The following is a 21464-nucleotide window of genomic DNA, read 5'->3' as shown; positions in this document are numbered from 1 at the left end:
GGTCTGGGTTCGATTCCCTCCTCAGGTCTGTGTGCATCAGTGTAGTTTGCATGTTTTCCCCGTGCTTGGTGGGTTTCCTCCAAGTATTCCCCCAACACACACACACACACACACACACACACACACAAAATTACTTAAAGGAAACCTACCAAGCACGACCCAGGAAGGTCAAACTGACACCGCTATCCACTATGCCACCGCGCCAAGACAAAAGCTAAAATATATTACTGTATTGTTATTATTTTTTGTTCATTATTGTTCTCATGAAATTATTGTAGCTATATTTACATGACATGAAGTCTTCATGGTGGCAGGGTTGCCTCATAGAGTACCTCCAGGGATGAGGGTTGCAATCTGGCCTTGAGTCTTTGTGTGTGTGCAGTTTGCATATTTACCCCTTGGGCTTTTTGGGTTTCCTTTGACAGCCGAATGACATGCGTTGGAGGTTGACTGGTGTTTTTAAAATGCCTTTATTGTAAGACTTGGAGGGTGAGAGCGTGTTTGTTTATGTCCTGTGAAAGGTTGGCACCCTAATCAGGGTGTCTTCCCTACTCAGGAAAAGCAGCATGGAAAATGAATGAATAAATATTTACATGGATCACCAGTGCATATTTTGCATAGTTAGCAGATAAACTGTAAATTAAAGTTTAAAATAGGAAAAAATGGGAAGAAAAAAATAATAAAATATCTTATATATGGAACTGTTTTAATTTAGGACTTAGTAACATTATTAATTTATTCATCTCTGATAACCGTTTTATTCTGGTCAGGATGGCAGAGGCTCTGTATATCCCAGAAATAATGGGTATAAAGTGGGAATACAGTCTGTATTATACTCACATACTCGTTCTGATCTAAAATTGATTTATCATTAAAAAAAAAAAAAAGCATAGCCGTTCCAACTACTCGCATTTTCTTGGAAACTAAAAAACCTGGAAGAAACAAAAAAATGTGGTTGAATTCATACTTTTTTACTTTATTTTGATGTTTGATGTGAACACTAACTCTTGACATGGCCACTTGATTGGCTGATGAGTGACAGATAATTCTGCCAATGAGCAAATATATGGATGTTAAATTGAAAGTGGTTAGTGAATGTAGCCTATGTTAATCTTATGTTGTTGGTCTTTCAGCTGCACCCATTGAGGGGTCACCACAGCAAATACTCAGAGCTAGGTTTTATGCCAGATGCCCTTTCTGATGCAATCTCTCATTTTATCTGGGTTTAGGATTGGCGCTGGCTCCAGTGGCCGGGATTTGGGTATTCGGTGTCAATCGAACCAGGGCCTTCCACATGGAGCTGAGCCACTAATGCCTGCTGTATATTAATATTCCATCCATCCATCCATCCAGAAACCTCTGTAGTTCAGCTAGAGACAGTGGAGGGCGACGGTGATCACCATTGTATTTATTTCCATTTTATGACCGTGGTAGGTCCTCTGACTGTAGGAGGAAACCAGAGTACCTGGAGAAAATCCACTAAGGAGAACATGCTAACTATATGCACACAGACCCCGAGGCAGGAATCGAACCTGGACCCTGGAGGTGCGAGGCAGCAGGTACTAAACAGTAACCACTGTGCGCGATATTAATCTTATACAAAAGGAAAAATTATTTTCTATACATTTTTCATGAATATATTTAAACTATCAATATTAACTATTAACCAGTCATTAAGCCCTTATGCTGTACGTACAGTATGGCCATCCTAAAAGAGATCATTCTTATCAGCATCATGGGATCAGGATAATTATTCAGTAGACCTGTGTATTGATTTGCAGTGACATTTGCCAGAAATGCCCTTCCATATTAAAACAGAATAAAAGAAAGACATTTTATTTGTATTTTAACCTGTGATCCATAGTAAGGGGCTATCCTTTAACAACCAGGGACTGGAGATTGGAGAGCTGTGAGATATTTAATGTAACAATAAGAAGCTCAGACATTTGTTTTTGTTCACTATAGCATTGCAGATGTGCATAGAAAGAGAAATAAGGAAGCGTTTTGTTTACATTTCCTACGTTTTTGGGCTACAATGGCTCTGTTCCTGGTCAGTGTCTAGATTCTGATCAGTATAAGAACTGTAGGAACAATAATGGTATCCGTTGAAAGGTCATAATGTGTAACACTACAGTGGAAATGCCAGTGTTAAATAATTGAAATGATCAAATATATTTTGACATGGTGAAAAGGTAAAGCACAGTGTTAGCTAGGTGCAGTATGTTACCATAAAATGATTTTAATTGTGTGGGTTTCTTGTTTTGTTTTTGTATTATTAATGCATGAGACATTAACTACAGAGACATGTTGTTAGGTCATGTGATATCTGAGCTGCTTCCAGAAACGACCATTGGGTTGCACTGTTGGCTTCCACTTCAGCACTCTATCCTTCTTAATGATGGACTGGATCGACTCTGGCAGCAGCGAATAATCAGCATTCTCTCCACTCTCCACCAGAAGGAGCGGGACGCCGGAGTGAGTGATGTCCGAAAAAAGCTCAGAGAGTTGTGAGTCTTCGAGCCTGTTTTCGTCTTGACTTATTGGAAGCAGATTCTTTTCTTTGTTATTGCCTGGAAGGATGAGAATCACCGCCTTGCTCTGGCTCAACACGTCAGTTACACTCCCTGCAGCTGAAATAAAAAATATGTGTGTCATGCATTATAACCCATCATTTGAGAAATTTCTCTGACGTTTTAACATTGGATTTACTTGTAGTATCATCTTGGACAGGCATCTGTCTGTCTACGCTCTGAGGTGCTTAGCGTGACATAAAGGAGCACTGTCATCATATTAAATTTTTTTTTTACTGCAGCATAAAAAAGAAAGAAGGCAGAAAAGCAGAAGCTTGTCGTATCGCTTGTCCAAGTCACATGATATATGGTAAATTCTGAAAAAAAAATCAGTTTTAAATATACATGTATTAAATCTTTATGCTGATTCTAGTTCCAGATTTTTGTAAGAAACCTTTCTATTTTCTCGATTAACATGACAAAATTTAATTGTTGTTGTTTATTTTGTCCTATTAACTAGAAATAGATGAATACATGGAATGACTGTAGTATCACTCGAGAGGGAGTGCTGTAGTGCCGAATATCAGCACTGGTGTGATGTGTTTGTAGGCACACGAAACCCATGCTGATAGTACCATTTACTATCTACAGATTATTTGTTTGTTTATTTAGCTATTTATTTTGCTCCGGAAACACATATCCTCCAGCAACTAGCAGAATGAACTAGCCGCAACTGGCAAACCTGGGGATCGACAGAAGTAGCTTTAAATTCCTAGTATTAGTAGTATGTAGCCAAAAAACAAACCATGCAGGCAAATAAACCATGGAAGTGGTGCACTGTCCTCCGAAACGGCTGAGAAATTCTACTTTAGAATAGCAGCACACATCCAGGTTTTGGGGTTGAATCCCAAAGAGCGTTAAATGGAAAGCTAGTTCTGTTTTAGTGTTCATATTTTAAATTTCAGTCGTAGTCTTAGTCCCGGAATAAATGTTCCTGTCAGTTTTTGATCATATTTAGTCAATCTTATCCTATTTTTGTTTAATCGGGTTTTAGTCTGGACATTTTAGTTTAGTTTTAATCAGAGAAATCCTTAAGTATTTTAGTCTAGTTTTAACCAATGACAATGTAACATTTTAGCAATAAGATTATTATTAATTAACCCTACAGTCAATCTAGTCAAGCCAAAACTCCTTTATTAATGTTTTTCACAAAATAATTATCTTAACATTTAAAATTAATCTTTTCATCTAATGTCCATATTTTTTAACCACAAAACAATAGGAGCAAGTATGTACAGTGTTTTGAATATTTTTTTTTTTATGTGAATTTACACACTGTTGTAGGGATATCTCCTATGGGTCACAATCATTTGCTAACCTATAAGCTTAATGTGTTTGGCAACGCACACAAACTACTCCTGATATGCCGCGCGCCATGACCCGGGACATACTGCTGCTCATGCCATAATGAATGTACACCGTATCAAAGCGGAATGTGAGGAAAATTATATGTTGATGTTTTTTTATTATTATTATTTTTTTAAACCACATTTTACCACGTGCTGATTTCGTCACTTACTGTCTGTTGATATCCGTGACGTCTCGTCATTGTCTCGTCTTAAGTCACAGGAAAAAGCTCATCAATTAATATTTTTTTCTCATTGTTTTCGTTGACAATATCAACACTGTACTGTATGTAGCTACAGTATATAGAGCGCAAGTTAGTAGTGCCCCTGTTCAGGAGTTAGAGAGGAATTTGGGATTCAGCCTTGTGTTTAATTAAATGTCCCAGTGCAGTTACCGTCTATTATCACCACTTTATGGAATGCTGCTGGTCTAATCAGGTTACTCGGTATAAAAATGTGATAATCTTTTAAAAGAGTGTATGATTGTATAACATTGTATAACTAGGAGATGACAGACGGGAAAGAAAGAGGATGCCATTCTTTTCACCCGGCTAATTCTCCCAAGTCTTCCAGCCATGCATGCTACTTTATCAAAAATGTGCCTAATAAGCTAAAAATCAGAAAGTAGTCTACCTTCTGTGTCATGGTCCCGACCGTGTATGAAGAGTTTGAGGTTATGTCGCTTCTCCAAAATCTCAGGTATGGTCCTCAGGGCTAATTCCTGTGCTGTAGATGACCCAGGACTTTTGGCATGGAGGTACAGCACGTATGCGTCATATAGCCTCGTCTCTTTAGAGGCTGTAAAGGAAAAGTACATCCAGTCAAACTGGGTTTGTTTCATAAAACATTGGTCAATATAGTTAATTTTCAGAAATTCATTATGTCATGTGGATTGTACTGTATATGAACACCTTGTTGGTCAGTAGAGATGAAGATTTATTTACCCTTATCTTTGCAGCAGACATGACGATAAGCTAGAGTTAGATCTATTTTAAAGAAACTCAGTAGGACAGCACCCACAATGACTGTTAATATGATGAGCATAACTGTAATCAGCAGTGTATGGTTGGTATTGTCAGCTATAGAAAGAAAAAGCAAAGTGACATATAAAAATAGAGGAATAACCTGAGGAACAATAATAATAAAAAAGTAATCCTTATTCTACTAGAATTACCTTGGCTGAGCCACACCTGCCCCATGTCATTTCCCATGGGATTCAAAATGACGCACGTAAAAGGTACACCAAAGAATTCCGGCAAAACTTTGGAGATGAACAATGTTGAATTCCCAAACATCCAGGAATCGTTTGTATATCTGTAAAAAAGCAGATACATATAGTTCAGTATATTATTACATTTATAACTCCTGAGTGGAGCAGCATTAACATGCTCGACACTATTATCCGGAGTTTGTGGTTTCAGTTTTTGGGGTCTGAGTTACAGTACTGGGGTGATGGTTGGTGGTTCAAGCCCCAGATTCACAAAGTTGCTGCTGTCGGGCCTTCAAGCAAATCCCTCAACCCTGTCTGCTCCAGGGTCGCAGTGTAATGGCTAACCCTGTGCTCTGACTCCAGCCTCCTAATAGAGCTTGGATATGTCAAGAATAAAGAATTTCACTGTATAATAATGTATACAGTATGTGACAAATAAAGGCCTTTTAACCTAAATCTTTTCATGAATATATGGGATTAAAAAAAAAGATGGATATTTGTGAGATTATAAACTAGTGCACAAAAATAAAGCTTCATCCATTCATCTTCAGTAAATGCTTTATAGCGAATCCTAATTCGGTTGATGTAACACTTTGCACGAGGCAAAAAAAAAAAAAAAACACCTTGCTTCACACTGACGGGTAATTTATAAAAGCAAATTGCTGCATGGTTTTGTGTAGTGGGAGGAAAATGTAGAACTGGTGGAAACCCACAGATCATGTGAAAAGACAGTACAGTAACTCAAGCACAGAATCAACGCTACTTATTATACCAACTTGTCTTTCAAGTTCAAGCTAAACACTACAAATACACTACATTTTATACCACTGCACTGTTGATTTTAATTTCAGTTCCAATTGGTCAGAAACTGTACTTTAGATAATGCCAGCACTGGTTAATATTAATGTTTGGATTGTTTCTATAGTAACAACATACCCAGAGAGGCTTCACAGGAACCATGAAACTGATTAAAAAATGTTGGTATGTTGGTTTCTGCAAGGAGATGTTTATTCAGCACTTTTGCATAGTGCCTCACATGTCCTTACTTCTCTACCACACTAGTAACTTGGTTCTATTTCTGTTGTTTCTTGGAAATTTCTTGACGATCAGATTTTTATGATTTACTAACCAAGAGAGCGATGCTGTGCATGAAACATAACAGGAAAACGATTGCTTTTGTCGATATTTCATAACATTATTTGAATTATAAATGAGTAAATTAATGAATGAGCATGATTTAATTCATTAAACATGGGATTTGGTGTATAAATCTCTCCTCCGGTCCTGTGTGCTGGGTGGGTTTCCTCCAGGTACTTCACTTAACAAACAGATTAAGCTGATTGGCATTGTACTGTAAATTGCTCTGAGTTTGTGTTTGTGCCCAGGAGTGGATTGGCACCCCATTCAGGGTGTACCTTATGTTGTTCTCTGTAATAGGCTTCAGGACCATATACAGGATAAGCATTTTAGATGAGGGAAGGATGAAGTGCAGTGGTGTTAAATAAATAAATCACTTTGTTGCTGTTGAAAACTGGTAATCCATCACACACATATGTATGCCTCTATGAACATTACACTGTAATTTGTCGCTTTCTATAAAGTCATGATGTCTAGAGGTTGCTTACGTGGTCAGGTTCTGCTGAAGCTCTGGGTGTGTCTCAACAAAAGATTCATTTATAAGCCAGTAAACAGAGGTTTCGAATTTTAATTCCTCTCCAAAACCAATTAACACGTTGCATTCCAGTTTAGTTTCCACACCTGTGAATAATGCACATTGTTGTTTATTAATATTCCATTAAACGGATTAGATACACATGGGTAAGAACTTGCCTGGCTTGACATATAGTGTCTTGTTACGAGGGTATATTACACTTGGCTTCTTCAAAGGCTCTGTGAAACACACAAAAGCTCAACATGAGGATCTGATTGTGTGATTGTGTGATACAGTATGATGCAGGTACTGTATGAGACGCGTCACTGTTTTTATTACAATACAACTCCTGCTTTAAAATCCATTAATGTGATTTCAGAGACTATAACATTTAATGATGTTTGATGCTGCGATTTGTGTGGTAAGGAGTGTCTACTGTACATTCACTGCCTTGGGCAGAAAATAAATGATTGCTAGAAAAAAGATGAAGAGGTTTTTCTCATCATGACTGAAAGTTGTGTAATTTTAATTATGATATATTGCTATATATTATTCTATACATTAATTTGCTCATCTGGATGTTCACTTACCCTTCCGTAGCACGGTGAGCTGAAAGGTGTGAGACGCTGTGTAGTTTTTGTCTTCGTATCTAAAGATGACCAGACAGGTGTAGTTCCCGGTGTTGTTCATGTTAACATTAAAAAGAGTGATTTCACTGCCTCGTAAGTCTGTTGGCTCGCAGTCCTGCGAAAAAAGGACATTTCAAGTTTTATATACAGTAAGGAGGAAGAAGAGGACAATAAAAAGTGTAAAAGGTGGAACAGAAGCATGTGTTTATTGTCTTTTGGAATGTATTGTCCTCATTTTTTAATAATAAATTAATAAGCAAAATGCTTAGGTTTACAAGTCTTAGCGAAGATGCCTTCAAAAATAATAACATTTTTTAATTATTAGTTATGAATTTATTATTAATTAATTACTCATCGATCATCATGGATATGGTGCCAATCCATTGCAAGGTACACACACTCACACTCTATGGGAATTCCAGAAACCCACCATATATCAGGAAAACATGCACACAGATACCGAGGCGGGAATTGAACCCCGACCCTAGAGGTGCAAGGCGACAGTGCTAACCACATCTCCACAGTGCCGCACCTTAATGAATTAAATTTCAACATTAAAATGTATTACTGCATAAACAGTATGCAATGTCGCAATGCTTTTTAAATGTGATCAGTTTAAATGTGGTACACTTAGTCTATCAACTATTTAAAGATTAAATCAGCTTATTTGTATTGATTGTAAATTCTCAATAATTAATTTTTTTTTTTCACTGACACACATGTTAATTAATTTTGCTGACATCCTATAAAATAATCGAAAACTACCCGGTTCTTTAAAAAAATATCAATAATTCTGGTAGGAGCACCTTGGAATGATTATGCAAGTACAACATCTAATATATTGTCACGGTACTTATGTGAAGTCTTTATTGCCAGCATTGAGGTAACTGTGTTATTGTATATTTGTTATTCATAGTACAATATCTCCAAAGCTATAAAAACCCTAGGGTTAATACTATAATATAAAGTATGTAGCTAGGTAAAGCTAGAGAAACCCTAGGTAAAATATTACTTAAGTAAAAGTAGAAGTCCTCCATTTACATTTATACTTGAGTAAAAGTACAAAAGTACTCACGTTCAAATTTTACGTTTCAAAGTATCACATCATCCACTTTGGTTATGAAAAGCAGAAATGTAGTACGGGTAGAAATACAGATATTGTTGTAGGATGTAGTGGAGGAAAAGTAAAAAGTATCCAATAGTAAAACTATTTAAGTCAAGTGCAGATACCTGAAATATTTACTTAAGTAAGTAAATGAAGTAAATATAGAAGCTACAGTAAGAGCTACAAAACATTTTTTAAGAAGTAGATTTGTACATTTACATTTACATTTACATTTAGGCATTTGGCAGACGCTCTTATCCAGAGCGACTTACAAAAAGGGCTTTAATGTTTACAACATTGGATACATACTTACACTGGGTTAACTAGGTTAATAACTAAGTACCTAAAAGCTGCTGCAGTAGTTATACTGAAGACAGTTTAATGTCTCACTTTGTAGGAGTCTACTGTTTATTATATACAGTACGTCAAGAAATGTGATATCAAAATGTAACACTGACTTATTATGATCTAAACTCAACTTATCACAGACAAGTTATCACGCCTGACCTTCTTCCACTCCACTTGCAGTCTCTGCCCCAGGACCGGAATGAGGTCTTCAGAACAGTTGAGGGTGATGTTGGTTCCCTCCAGGGTCAGTTTTATGTCTGGGATACTCGGACAAGGTCCAGCTTCAATGGACACGAGTACCTGTGATTCCATGCTTCCATGCATGGTAATACCAGTTGAGTTGGTGCTGTTGGACAAAGGACACCCTGGGTTACTGTATGTCTATTTACATTTTATGCTGTTAAGCTGTAATACCACTTAAAACGCTGACAGACCATGAGAATGGCACTGATGTTGCTTTATTTTGCAATGTATTTAATAGATTCTTGTGCTAGCAAAGACGTGCAGTTGTTTTCCACTAATTGCAAAGTTACAGTACTTAAGGTTCATTTACATTCTTGATATTTTAACAAGATCAAGTGGCATATGCATGAGACTGTAATCAAACATCCGTCTAGTTTATTAATTACTAACACTTGTAATGATTAATTATTAAAATAGATTGCACAGAATTAAACTGAATAATGATTAATGTTAATGTTATATTTAAATGTTACACAAAATAATGCTTTTTCTTACCTTCGGCATACATAAAGACCACTGTCGGATGATGTAGTGTTTAAAATCCAGAATAAATCACCTTGCATTTTATAACGTAGGCTTGACTCTATAGTGTTGCCATCTTTAGTCCAATTAAATGTTGAACTTTCACTGTCCAGGTCTGATTCACAGGGGAGAATAGTAGTCTGACCTTTAACGGTCGTTATTTTCTTCGGGTGCTCTGTAAAAAAAAGTTATGTATAGTTTACTGTATATGCATAAGTGATGGTTACTGTTTTTATTACTATAGTACTAGTCTTATTCTTTTTAAGTAGAACTATAATGCCAATGAAATATAATAATAATATAATAATAATTTGTTGAACCGCCTTTGATGAACTTATGCAACGGCACAACATTTATTTCTGTCCAGAATGTCACATAATTTCTCTCAAAGATCTTGTGTTGATGATGAAATGTCTTTTCCCATAAATTCTCACATCCCCAAAATTCTCAGTTGTATGGTGACCTATTCATGTGTGTAAATGATGTCTCATGCTTCCTGAACACTCTTTCACAACTTGAGCCAAATTAATCATAGTACTGTATTGTCATTTTGGAATATGCTTGGGCCATCAGGGAAGAAAATCCATTGATGGAAAAACCTGGTCATTCAGTATATCCAGGTAGTCGGCTGACCTAATTTTTTTGACCTAATGTTATTGAAGCTAGATCTGACCAATAGAAGCAACCCCAGATCATAATACTCACTCCACAGATTCGTAGTGTAAGCACTAGGCATGATGGGTGCACTACTTCTTCCTCTTTTCTTCCTGATGCACCCATGCACAAGGCAAAGAGAACTCAAGGGATTGGGACTTAACAGCTGTGTAGCCTTACTCATAACTGGTTTCTTAAGGATAAACAGCTGCTTATTCCCAATCCATTGATTTATCAGTTGTGCCTCTCAGTAGAACCTTAGTTCGCGAGCATAACATGTTCTGAAAATGTGCTTGTATATCAAAGCACTTGTATATCAAACCAAATTTCCCCCATAAGCAATAATGGAAACTTTGACGATTCAGGAGAGGAGGAGGAAGGGGGCTACTGTGTAGGATGACTTTCACACACACAAAGGGAAAATATAAAATGCTTTAAACACAAGGTCACAGTGTTATAGTAAACAGTATATACATGCCAGATGTTGACTTTACCAGTAAAGCATGTGCATTGAGATTGAGCATGAAAGACAATTACCCATAATACTTTTTGTATTTCAAGACTAGTTTTTCCAAGGTTCCACTGTCTATTTCATAGACCATGGTTCCAGTGTATATTCCAGCTATTCATACTGTATACACACATCCCCATAGGCTGTCTCTTGACTGTAGACTTTGACCATGACACGCCTGCCTCCTCATAAGTGTTCTTGACTTGACTAGATGTTGTGAAAGAATTCTTCTCCACCATGGACACGATTCTGCGGTCACCCACTTTAGTTTCTCCTGTGATCATCGTGATCTTTTGCTGTTGCTGGGCTGGCAATAAATTTCTTCAAACGAATGTTTCAAACTGTTGTATTGGCCACCCCCAATGTTTAAGCTATCGCTAGATGGCTACCTTCGCTTACAAAGACCCCTATTGTATTTGGAGCTCATGTTAAGAGTTCGAGTGAACAGCTACTAAATACAGATGTAACACAAAGAACCACCTCCAGGCCTTTTATCTGATTGACTAATCACTTAGGAATAGGAAAACAGGACACACCTGACCATGCACCTTCTTTTCAATCATTTATTCTTATATTTATGAGACTCCCCATGTGTGTACAAAAAACTATCCCTGAATGGTTAATGACATACTTTTGTCAAGATCCTTGGTATAAAGCTAAAAGTCTTGACTCTGTTCACATCGTTTCGAATTCAATGTGGTGGTCTCGAAGAGACGCCTAAAGACTTTTCTTTGTTCCAAAATTCATGGACCTGACTGTTTCTACTACTACTTCTGACTCCTTTTACTACTGTTTCTAAAGTACTGTTTCTCATTCTTGCTATCATAATTACTCCTCCTATTACTTCTATTACTGCTACTTCCATTACTGTACCTCTACTGCTCCTACAACTAGTGCTAGTGCCATTTCTACTACTTTATTAGTTCTACTACTATTACTTTCTTGTCTACTACTACTGTACTTCTTCTACTTAGCTAGCCGGCTAATTGGGTCTCTAAGTTAACTTGTTAGTTTTTTGTTAATTTATGTTGCATGTACCGTAGCATCTTGGTCCTGGAGAAACGTTGTTTCGTTTCACTGTGTACTAATTGTATATGGTCGAAGTGACAATAAAAGCCTACTACAAATTATTATTATTATTATTATTATTATTATTATTATTATTATTAATTTATTTATGATCTTTACAGCTTATCCTGAATTTCGGCATGAAGTGGGGTATGTAGGTTCAGGGTGCCAATCCATTTCAGGGCACACACACTCACATGGTCATTCGAACATTGTGGGCAATTTGGGAACGCCAATTAATGCCAATGCCAAGTCTGCATTAGATGAGTTATCCACTAAGCTTGCACACAGACTTGAGGTTAGAATTAAACCCAGACCCTTGAGATGCAAGACAACAGTGCTACAATGTCACCATGCTGCCTATTATTATTATTATTATTGTTGTTATTATTATTATTGTTATTATTATGATTATTATTATTATTAGTAGTAGTAGTAGTAGTAAGCGTAGTACTCTATTACCCTATTATTACTACTACTACTAATAAGAATAACAAAGAAATATGATCATCACAATCATACCAATACAAAAATCTGTCTTATAACAAAGAGTAAAAGCCCAAATTCCAAATGAACTAAATTGCTCTTACCTGTGCAAATGTAAGCTGATGAAGAAAAGACCAAAGTGGAGAGTAAAATCAAAACACCAGGCATTTTTCTCAAGGAGTTCAACAGCAACATGAAATGTGATGTACAGGACTGTAGAGATAGACCTAGATAGATGAGTAGAGGTAGGCAGTATGATGGTTGTCAAAACAAAAAGTTTCAGTTACTTTCAGTACGGTAAACACAAACACACCGCTGCTCCTCAGCTCCTAGAAAACCATTGGTGTCTTTTTGTTCCACTGATTCGGCTAAACCGGCTTGGTCACCGAGGGATTTGCACAGAAATATGGAGAGAAAGACACAAAAGCAGAACCCTGTGAGTTTCAGGAGCAGACAATAGTAGAAGCAGGAAGGGAAGTGTTAAATTGTGTAAAAATGAGCTGCACCATTTACAGCAAACTACTTCATACTTCATTGAATTTAAGTTTCGTTCTAATAGTGTACTGTACATCGTCACAAAGCAGAAAATAAAGATTTAAAATGAAGTAGTGTAATGTCTTCCATAGTATGACAAAAAAGGACATCCCATAATCCAGAGAAATTTGATGCAGACAGCCACTAGAGCGCGCCAGATATATTTTAGCTTCACCTTTAAATTCCGTTCACTTTCACACAGAGTCGCGTCCCACATTAAGTTTATAGAATTACCAATGAGTATAAAAATTTTTATTACATTAATAGTCTCCTTTCTCTTATACATCAATCATATTGTATTAATTCTTATTTACTCACTCACTCATTGTCTATACCGGCCTGGAGCCTGTCTCAGGAGACTTAGAGCACATTAAGTTATTAGGTTTAGGGGGTAATTGCATTTTTACATAGAGTTAGGTAGGTTTGGAGAGATTTTTTCCCTTAATTAATTATATTAATAGTATACCGAGTATGGTTCGGTCTCACCGGGGTTAATGAAGTCCGAGAGGCCGATGACGGAGGGTGAGAAATCCATAGAATATGTCCAGTTAAAGATAATCCGGTTAAAAAAATCTTCGAAGGAAAATGATCCACAACAATCTCTCCTTCTCTCATCCAAACAAATAACGCCAGCGCTAGTCCACCATTACTACTACTAGCCTCTAGGGCAAACCCAGAGTGAAAAAATGCCTCCGGCCACGCGAAGTGCGCATGCACCTTACCACTTCACGAGTTTTAAGTTCAGTTTTAGTGAATAGTGGAGAATAAACAGTTAAAAAGGATTTCGTTTGCTCATGTTTTTATTGTTTTTATATATTACAAAGTGTATAAGCGAACCTGGCATGAATGCTCGGTCACATTAACAAGAGTGTGATAACGGTAATTGTAAGATGCCGGGCAAGTTGTTCATGACGTAGAACGTGGGCAGGCAAGTTGTTCAGGACGTAGGACGTGGGCGGACATTATGCAAATATGTTACGGAGTGCCGTGGATCCGTAACAGAGTAAAAATAGATTTGCTTACGACTCGTTTTGGCGAATGTGAGCCGATTCTTTTTTTTAATAGACAAAAACTCCATTTATCGTGCACTGTCAGTGTCACAGATAGTGCAGATAGTTTATGTTCACATACAGCTACATGACACACTGCATGAAAGAAAATATTTGAAAAAGCATAATAGGACCTCTTTAAGTATCACAAATATACAAAACTATAACTATTCAGGAAGGGAGAAATACTTTTTCACGGCACTGTATGTGTATCCGATGTATAAACTTGAATTTTACTTAAGATTATTATTTGATTTGTTAATTAAGGAAACCCATATTAATTTTTTTCCCCCTTGTCCTTTATTCTATGTCAGTCACATACAGTATATAGGAAACCACTATTGTATTGTGTACAGTTAGCTGATTTTGGAAAAAACTAAACAACAACAAAAAAACGTCCTTACAGTGTTAAGCAATATGTTCTAATGTGAAATCAAAAATTAAACAAATTATTATTATTTGGATAGGATTATTTTACAGGCTTTTAGTTCCATAGAACCAAAGCAACAGCTTTGGTTTAATTTTTAAGAAACATTTCTTCAGGATGTTTCTTTCTTTCCAAACATTTATAAATACACTATAACATTTTTCCTTTTTCAGTATGAAATGTTTTACACATTTTTTACACAACTATGAAAATTAAAACTGCTTGTGAATGGACATTCATTGATTCATACTGTAGGTTTGCTTGGTGAATGGCTTGAACACAACTAATTTGGGGGCAACTTCTGAGCATGTGCATCACTGAATCACTAAGGACAGCTTCTGTGATGATGACAGTATGTGTAAAATAGCAGCAGTTTATTCAGAAAAAAACAATGAACATATGAAGGAAAACTTATAATTGATCGGTCAAAGTAACTAGGATGTGTACTAAAATAAAGATCAGTACTAAACCAGGAAGGTGGCAGAGGGAGATGGTGATAGTGTGTGCTGAAACTCATTCAGTGATGAAACTGGTATCTACTTTCAGAAAATAACATGCGTTTTATTTTATGTATTATTATTATGACACTTACTGTACTTTATGACAAAACTTATTAAAAGGTATACTGAAACTCTTTTCATACATTTATTTTTAATTTGGCACCAACAGTGCAACAATACCTGGCACTATTACTGTACATGTCGCAGCTCAGTGATTTCCCGTCACGTCACTACTAGTGCTTACAAACGGGATCATTTTATTTCCTTAATCTCTGAAAATAAAAATTCCCCATACGTGTACAGCCAGTCAGTTAACAATGACTAGGACATGCCAGGTGTGTGTGTATGAACTAATTTACACTGAACATTTATATGATAATTGTGGAAAGTGTCAAGACTACAGGTATGTAGATGTGCACATTTTCCAATCAGGAGGAAACTGTAATAAAACAATGCAAAAAGACCGGATGATAACGTGCTGTGTTTTTGTTTATCAGCAAACAAAAAAAAAATTAGAATAAATACTGACTAAACTTTAATTATTTTTCTTTGATTATCTAAGCCAGTTGTGAGAGATACACAAAGCCTATAATATATAAAGGTATTAAAATGTGTTTTTTTTTTTTGTTTTCATTATAAAGTAAACCAATTTTAATAAAGTTTTAGTCTTATAAAATTGCAAACTAAAAAGAAAAGATTTAGTTTTCAGTAGATTTCAAGTATTTTAGTTTTCATTGTTTGATAAGTACAGTAATTCTGCACAGCAAGCATATTTAAACCAGTCGGTATTTACAAAAAAAAAAAGTATTCTGGTGGCTGTCCATGTGCATTTTGAACCTATTTAGATAATTAAAAATTCATAGAATCTAAGGTCTTGTCGCTCCAGGCAAGAGATTTTCTCTTGGCAAGTTCCATCCAAGTCGGCTGAGCTCTGTCTGATGAAGGCTGCTGATCCGGCTCTATTTGACTGTTACTTTTGGTTCCGGGTTTTGATTGTCCCTGCAATATAAAAGACATTAAAAGTCACATTAATTATATCCATCCTTTTTTTGCTGGTACTATATAGCCAAAAGATGAAGAGAATAAACCATAGAGGTGGTGGACAGTCCTGTACTGTAAATCCCATTTGTTTTTCTTTTTATTTCCATTTATTCTGTTTTAGAATATTATCAGCTAACTGTTTAGAAGTGGAAACCCAAATAGCTTAAAATGCAAAGACAGTGTACTATGTACAGTAAGGTGTACGATCCCTTGTTTCACACAAAAGTAGAGCCCTTATGGAGTCATCCGTGAGGTGAGGTGTAATAGCAGTAATAAAAGTAATGAAACACAACATCAATGGTTTAGAGGCAATTCAGAATGTCTTAAAAGCATTTACAAAGAAGACAAAGTGTTTTCTTGCTTAAAGTGCTCATGTGAATGGTTTTAAATATGGGTTTTGTCAGGCAGCTGCTACCCCTGAAAATTGCTGGAATCCAGCTGCTGAAAATACTGGAATTGTGTTAAGAAATGACCATTGCATTACTATAAAGATACAAAGCACAGCAGTAAAGGATAAAAGTCCATAGTGAGAGGAATTCGGGGGCTTGAAAAAAAAATCATGAATGATCGTAGTTGGAGGAAACTTGGTGAAGATGTGGTAAATCTTCTTGTACTTGGTGTGAACAAAAGTGCAAGTCAGAGGATGTTAAATTGTCTATATACAGTATCATATATAATTTGGAATTTTATTTATATTTTATTTAGGATTATGTGTAGAAATCAGGATGATAATAAACTGTAATGATTTTAAATGACTTGTAGGTTGATGTTTCATTCAAAAATTTAAATGGCTGCCTGTAAGTATAAAGGATGTGCAGAAAAAAGGCTTACATCTTATAAAAGATGATTAAAATAGTGATTGGAGTATATTTAATCAATATAACTGATTATCTTATATTCTGTTATGTATGTACTGTAACTGTGGGTGTTTACTGTAGGAATATCTAATGTAATGCATTATACATTTATGTACATCCTAATAAATGCATTCACAATAATGTACAATTTTAAGTGCCTTTTTATCTTCTATCTCACCTTGAAATCCATTAAATCATCCCTGGGTAATGATTGGCTCACAGAAGACTTTTCTTCTTTCTGATTGGACATGGGCCATCTTTCCATTGCCCTTGGAGCTGCTTTGGGTGGCATTTGCTGTGATGTTTGATGAGCTGGTTGGGGTTTGCTGGTGGGTGCTAAGTGTGGTCTAGGCTGTAGGGAAGGTTTTGAATTTAGTTGTTGAGTAGAGGAGGATTGAGGAGGTGTTGATAAAGATGCTGAGTTTGGTGGTGTAACTGGCTGAGCTGGTGGTTTAGTGGACTGGACTTTAGCCTTCTCTCGAGCAACACTCCTCCATGCTGGTTCGGGTCTGCTGTCTGTTTGACTGTCTAATAAACAACAACAACAACAAAAAAATCATACATTTTCCACAACATATTAAGGAAAAGTTAAACAAATAAAAATCTCAAAGTTATTAGGAGTTCTACGTTCTAACACAGTAAACATTATGCTCTTCATTAATGACAGAATGTACCTTTATCTAAAGCGGGATCTTGTTGTGAGTCTAAGCTTTGTGGTGCAGGATTTGTCGAAACATTTGATTTTCTGTCATTAATGACTGCTTCAGTGTCACTGGAAACTTTATCCTTTGCTGCTACAATATGATGGCCTTCCTGGCTGTGCTGCTTTATTTCGGCCTCTGATTTGGGAAGCTCAGAGCGATACTTTAGGCACAGGGATGTGCTTCTCAGTTTAACCCCAAACAGTCCTCTTCTGTCCTCAGATTCCTCAGCTATCTCACTTTTTAGATTTTCTGTGTTTTCAGACTTTTCAGGGTTGTCACCATTTCCTGTCTTGGAGGCATTCTGGTACATTGCTTCTCTCCATAAACTGCCTCTTATATCTGGAGCTGAGGAAGAATTTCTGCAAAGCTCAGTGGATTTTGTGTTTTCAGCTTTTTCCACGTGTACTACTGGGCTGTGATTGTAGGCTTGGCCCTTCTGTGTGCTACCAGAGCTTTCTTCATCCTGCTTAGCCACATTCTCATCACTCGGAGTCTTGGAGCGATGTTTTGCAGATGCAATGTTAAAACGAAACGAGCTTGGTCTCAGTGGTTTATCATCTCTTGGTGATGGAGTTCCTGCTTCTTTTTCAGGATCGCTAGGTTTCATAGTTAATACTTTAGATGGAACGCTATTTAAGTTCAATAAAGTTGGCTTTTTGATGCGTGGTGCAGGAAGTGGCCTAGTTATGGCCTCTGGTGGTTTAAAAACATCCACATCTATGGTTGCTTTCACTGATTCCATTTGATCTGTGCTACCGGTTGCCAAGCTATCATCAATTCTTTCTTTTATAACACTATATTCAAATGCAATATCTACTGGACAAATGGACAGGGTTTTTAAAGGAGTACTGGGTCGATGCTCATCATAAACAGTAATCTTATTTGTGTTATAGTTGTCATATATAGGTTCTTTTGCCAGAGAATCTCTGGTGTGGTTTGAGCAATGCAGGGCTTTAATCTCATCAGACGACACTGGTGAAGTGATGTTGGTTCTGTCCTCATAGTGGAAGTCTTCTGGAGCTTCACTATTGCTGTTCAGTGGACTCCATGGCCTGCCATCCAACCGTGTCGATTTCATTGGATCTTCTTGTGAGTGTGCACTGGATGGCAGTGATACAGGCTCCTCGGCATGGGTTGAATCTTCAGTAGCGTAGGAGTAATGGTGCATAATCTGAGTAGGGGTGACACTTTGCTCTTTCTCTTCTGTCTCTGAAAGTGGATGATCCAGGCTGTTCGTGCTGCTGGACCGAGGACGGTACAGATTCTGCGAAAGAAGTTAAGATGAAAAAAACATAAAGGTAATTGATTTACTTGTGTACTTGTAAAAGACTTGTAAGAACTTGTGTCTATTTTTAAACCAATATTGCAGATTAAAATCCTTACAGGTTTCTTAGTTGCTTTGGTGTTTGCTCGTTTATTCCTGGGCTTGATGGACATACGATGACGGGCAGCTGAATTGTCTAACAAAGGGATGTACTGGGCAGGGCTTGTGAAATCCACAGCAGGAGAGGGTAGCTCAGCAGGTGAAAGTTGGGGGACCGGAGAAAGGGGTCTTGATGAGGGTTGTGAGAAACCACCCTGAGGGTGCAAGAAAAGTTGTGTTAAGACGGAATGTCTACTGTACACTGCGACACTGAAACATCAACAACAAACTGCAGTGATTAAAAACAGAAAGGTGTTGCAGCATTATGAGGACCTTACCTGCACTTCTTCTTCACTACCTGTTCCTTCTAAACTTAACAGGCTGAGATGGCTTTTTGCTTCAGGATGCTGTGAGAACCAAAAGGAAAATGATTTCACTCACAAGGAAGAACAGTTACCAAACATCAGACTTACTTTGTGTCATTTTGAGGCATTTTATTCACCTTAGCGGCTCTGCTTTGCATGGCTACCTCTTGGAAGGATATTTCTGGAGGACTACGAGGTAAGCCATCATCCTCAGAAGTTGCTCCAGGGTCTTCCATCCGCTTTCCAGGAATGAACACTGGAGGAGCCAGTCGGATGTTCTGTTTCTGGAGCTTCAACTGTTTAGAGTTACAAACAGTAGTTATCCTTCAGGTTCTACTTCTTAATTAAGCATTCTCTCATATGTAAATATAATAGATTAAGATAATCTAAAAGATTAATATCATTTTAAGATCTTAAGATACCAGAGCATAATATCTTGCTAAGGTGAAATAGATTAGATTTGTTTACAGGCTGCTGAGAAGAATTATGTAGGTAGAATAGAGCTAATTGTGACCATTAACTCACCTGCAGAGCTTTAATCTTGGTGTGAACATTCTCCTGTGAGAGAACCCGTGTTGGCTGTGAGGACTGGAGCTGATCAGCCAGGAAGATGCTATCATGAGACAATGCCCTGGAGCTTAATGTACCCTTTGGATAGCTGCAACAGCAAAAGATTTAAACAATTTTAACAATGATTTGACAGCACACAGCACCTTAAGCTGTCAAATAAGAACCATCACTCATTAAAATATACACAAAGACTACATTTTTAAAGGAAGCTTATATGGGCTTGATGGGAATTTAACTGAATGATAAATCTTTTACTCACTGACAATCATCCTCTGAGTCATCCTCGCCTCTTCCACCCTCGTGTGCAGTAACATCACCAGTAGACTGGCTTTGCTTCATCCGTCCTTCGGTCTCCTTTTTCTTCAGACGCCCAAAAAGGCGCTCTTTGAAGAACTTAAATCTTGATTTTTTCCTTCCTGATAAGCAAAGATAAAACCCTCTTTTATTTTAAGTAATAATATTTAAGTTTATAAATCCATTTGCTTTGGCACAGGAAACTATGCTAATGATGTAATGGCATTTCCTGCAATATTTATAAACCAGTTAAACCAGTTCAGTTGGGGGGAAAAAAAAACTCTAACCTGTGGCATCCTCTGTGCTCCCACTCAGTTCTCCTGGAGTGGAGTCCATCACAGCTATGCCATAGAGAAAGACAAAACATATTACATAAAGATATTACATATAAAAAATTTACATCAATGCATAAACACATTCACCTGAGTGATTTCCAATATGTGCTTTCTTTAGACAAATTACAAATATAATTACTGTTAAGTAAATAAAAAAGTTAAATTTTATATCTATGTCCATGATATCAAGTCAATATTGGACCATGAAACGTCCTCTTTGCACGTCCAGCTCTTGTCCTTCTTGACCAAGGTGTCAGAAGTGGAACCAGTTGTTCAAAATCTGTTCCATAGCTTGGACATGGCATTCCTGCCCACCCCAAACTGCCTGGTGATGTCTGCTTTTGTTGCACAAAGTTGAAGCATTCCGATGACACTCTCTATGCTAGCATTGTCTAAACGGGGCATGATAATGTAAAGACAACATCACAATGTTTTTCCTTACTTTTCACACCAGGACATGTCAGCTAGACATAATCTTGTGCTTTGGTCATGACATCATTATTGTGCTTTTATTTCCCTGGACCTTATTGCTTATTTGCTACAGTATACGGTATTCTGTTAATGAGATTTAAAAACTGACCCAATGTATTAATTTATTCATTGTTATTTTACCTGGTTTTATGTAAAGCATGATGTGATGCACCATGTTTACCTTGTGGTTATTCTTGTTTTGCCTTTATATGGTGCCACCCAGTTATATTATCAGTAAACACAGGGTCAACTTTCATATCAGTGCAATACAGTTGTAACATAGTGTAGTTTTCTCCAGCTCTATTCGTTTAGTGCTACAGATATCAATATCTATATACTGTATAAGGTGAACCAAAAAGGGTGTGGTCTAGATCAAACAGGGGTATCTATACCGCTTCAAAAAGATCATCAGCCTCTTGCATTACCTGCAATGCAATGTGCTGCTTATCACTGAATGAAACAAATATAATGAAATGATGATTGAGAAGAGAATATAAAAATGTGGATATGGCGTTAGATTCAGATTCTTTAACTGCCACAATGATGTGAAGATCTAAATCAAACTCAACATTTGGGGGGGGGGGGCATTTTTCATTAGTTTGCTGGAGACA

The 21464-nt window shown here is 37.0% G+C and overlaps 2 protein-coding genes across 2 annotated transcripts; both read right to left on the bottom strand.

The window, feature by feature from the left end:
• Window positions 1-1375: 1375 nt before the first annotated feature.
• On the bottom strand, window positions 1376-12868 carry LOC128506711 (interleukin-1 receptor type 1-like). Its single transcript, XM_053477275.1, has 11 exons — window positions 12448-12868; window positions 9598-9799; window positions 9019-9205; window positions 7368-7521; window positions 6957-7016; window positions 6752-6884; window positions 5091-5230; window positions 4861-4995; window positions 4550-4714; window positions 3958-3960; window positions 1376-2630 (listed from the first exon to the last, which is right to left on the bottom strand). The coding sequence occupies exons 1-11, from the start codon at window positions 12536-12538 to the stop codon at window positions 2311-2313; spliced, it is 1590 nt and encodes a 529-aa protein (XP_053333250.1). The 5' UTR covers window positions 12539-12868; the 3' UTR covers window positions 1376-2310.
• A 2395-nt stretch (window positions 12869-15263) lies between these two features.
• On the bottom strand, window positions 15264-20383 carry cracdlb (cracd like b). The gene is made up of 9 exons (XM_053477327.1): window positions 20335-20383; window positions 20013-20169; window positions 19709-19841; window positions 19321-19479; window positions 19157-19225; window positions 18839-19033; window positions 17426-18719; window positions 16930-17279; window positions 15264-15852 (listed from the first exon to the last, which is right to left on the bottom strand). Exons 1-9 carry the CDS (start codon window positions 20381-20383, stop codon window positions 15703-15705), a joined length of 2556 nt encoding a protein of 851 aa, XP_053333302.1. The 3' UTR covers window positions 15264-15702.
• Between the last annotated feature and the right edge of the window lie 1081 nt (window positions 20384-21464).

Source organism: Clarias gariepinus, chromosome 18 (assembly GCF_024256425.1).
Source record: "Clarias gariepinus isolate MV-2021 ecotype Netherlands chromosome 18, CGAR_prim_01v2, whole genome shotgun sequence".
Taxonomy (NCBI): Eukaryota; Metazoa; Chordata; class Actinopteri; order Siluriformes; family Clariidae; genus Clarias; species Clarias gariepinus.
Note: the sequence above shows the minus strand (reverse complement) of the source record. Positions and strands in the feature narration are given on the sequence as shown.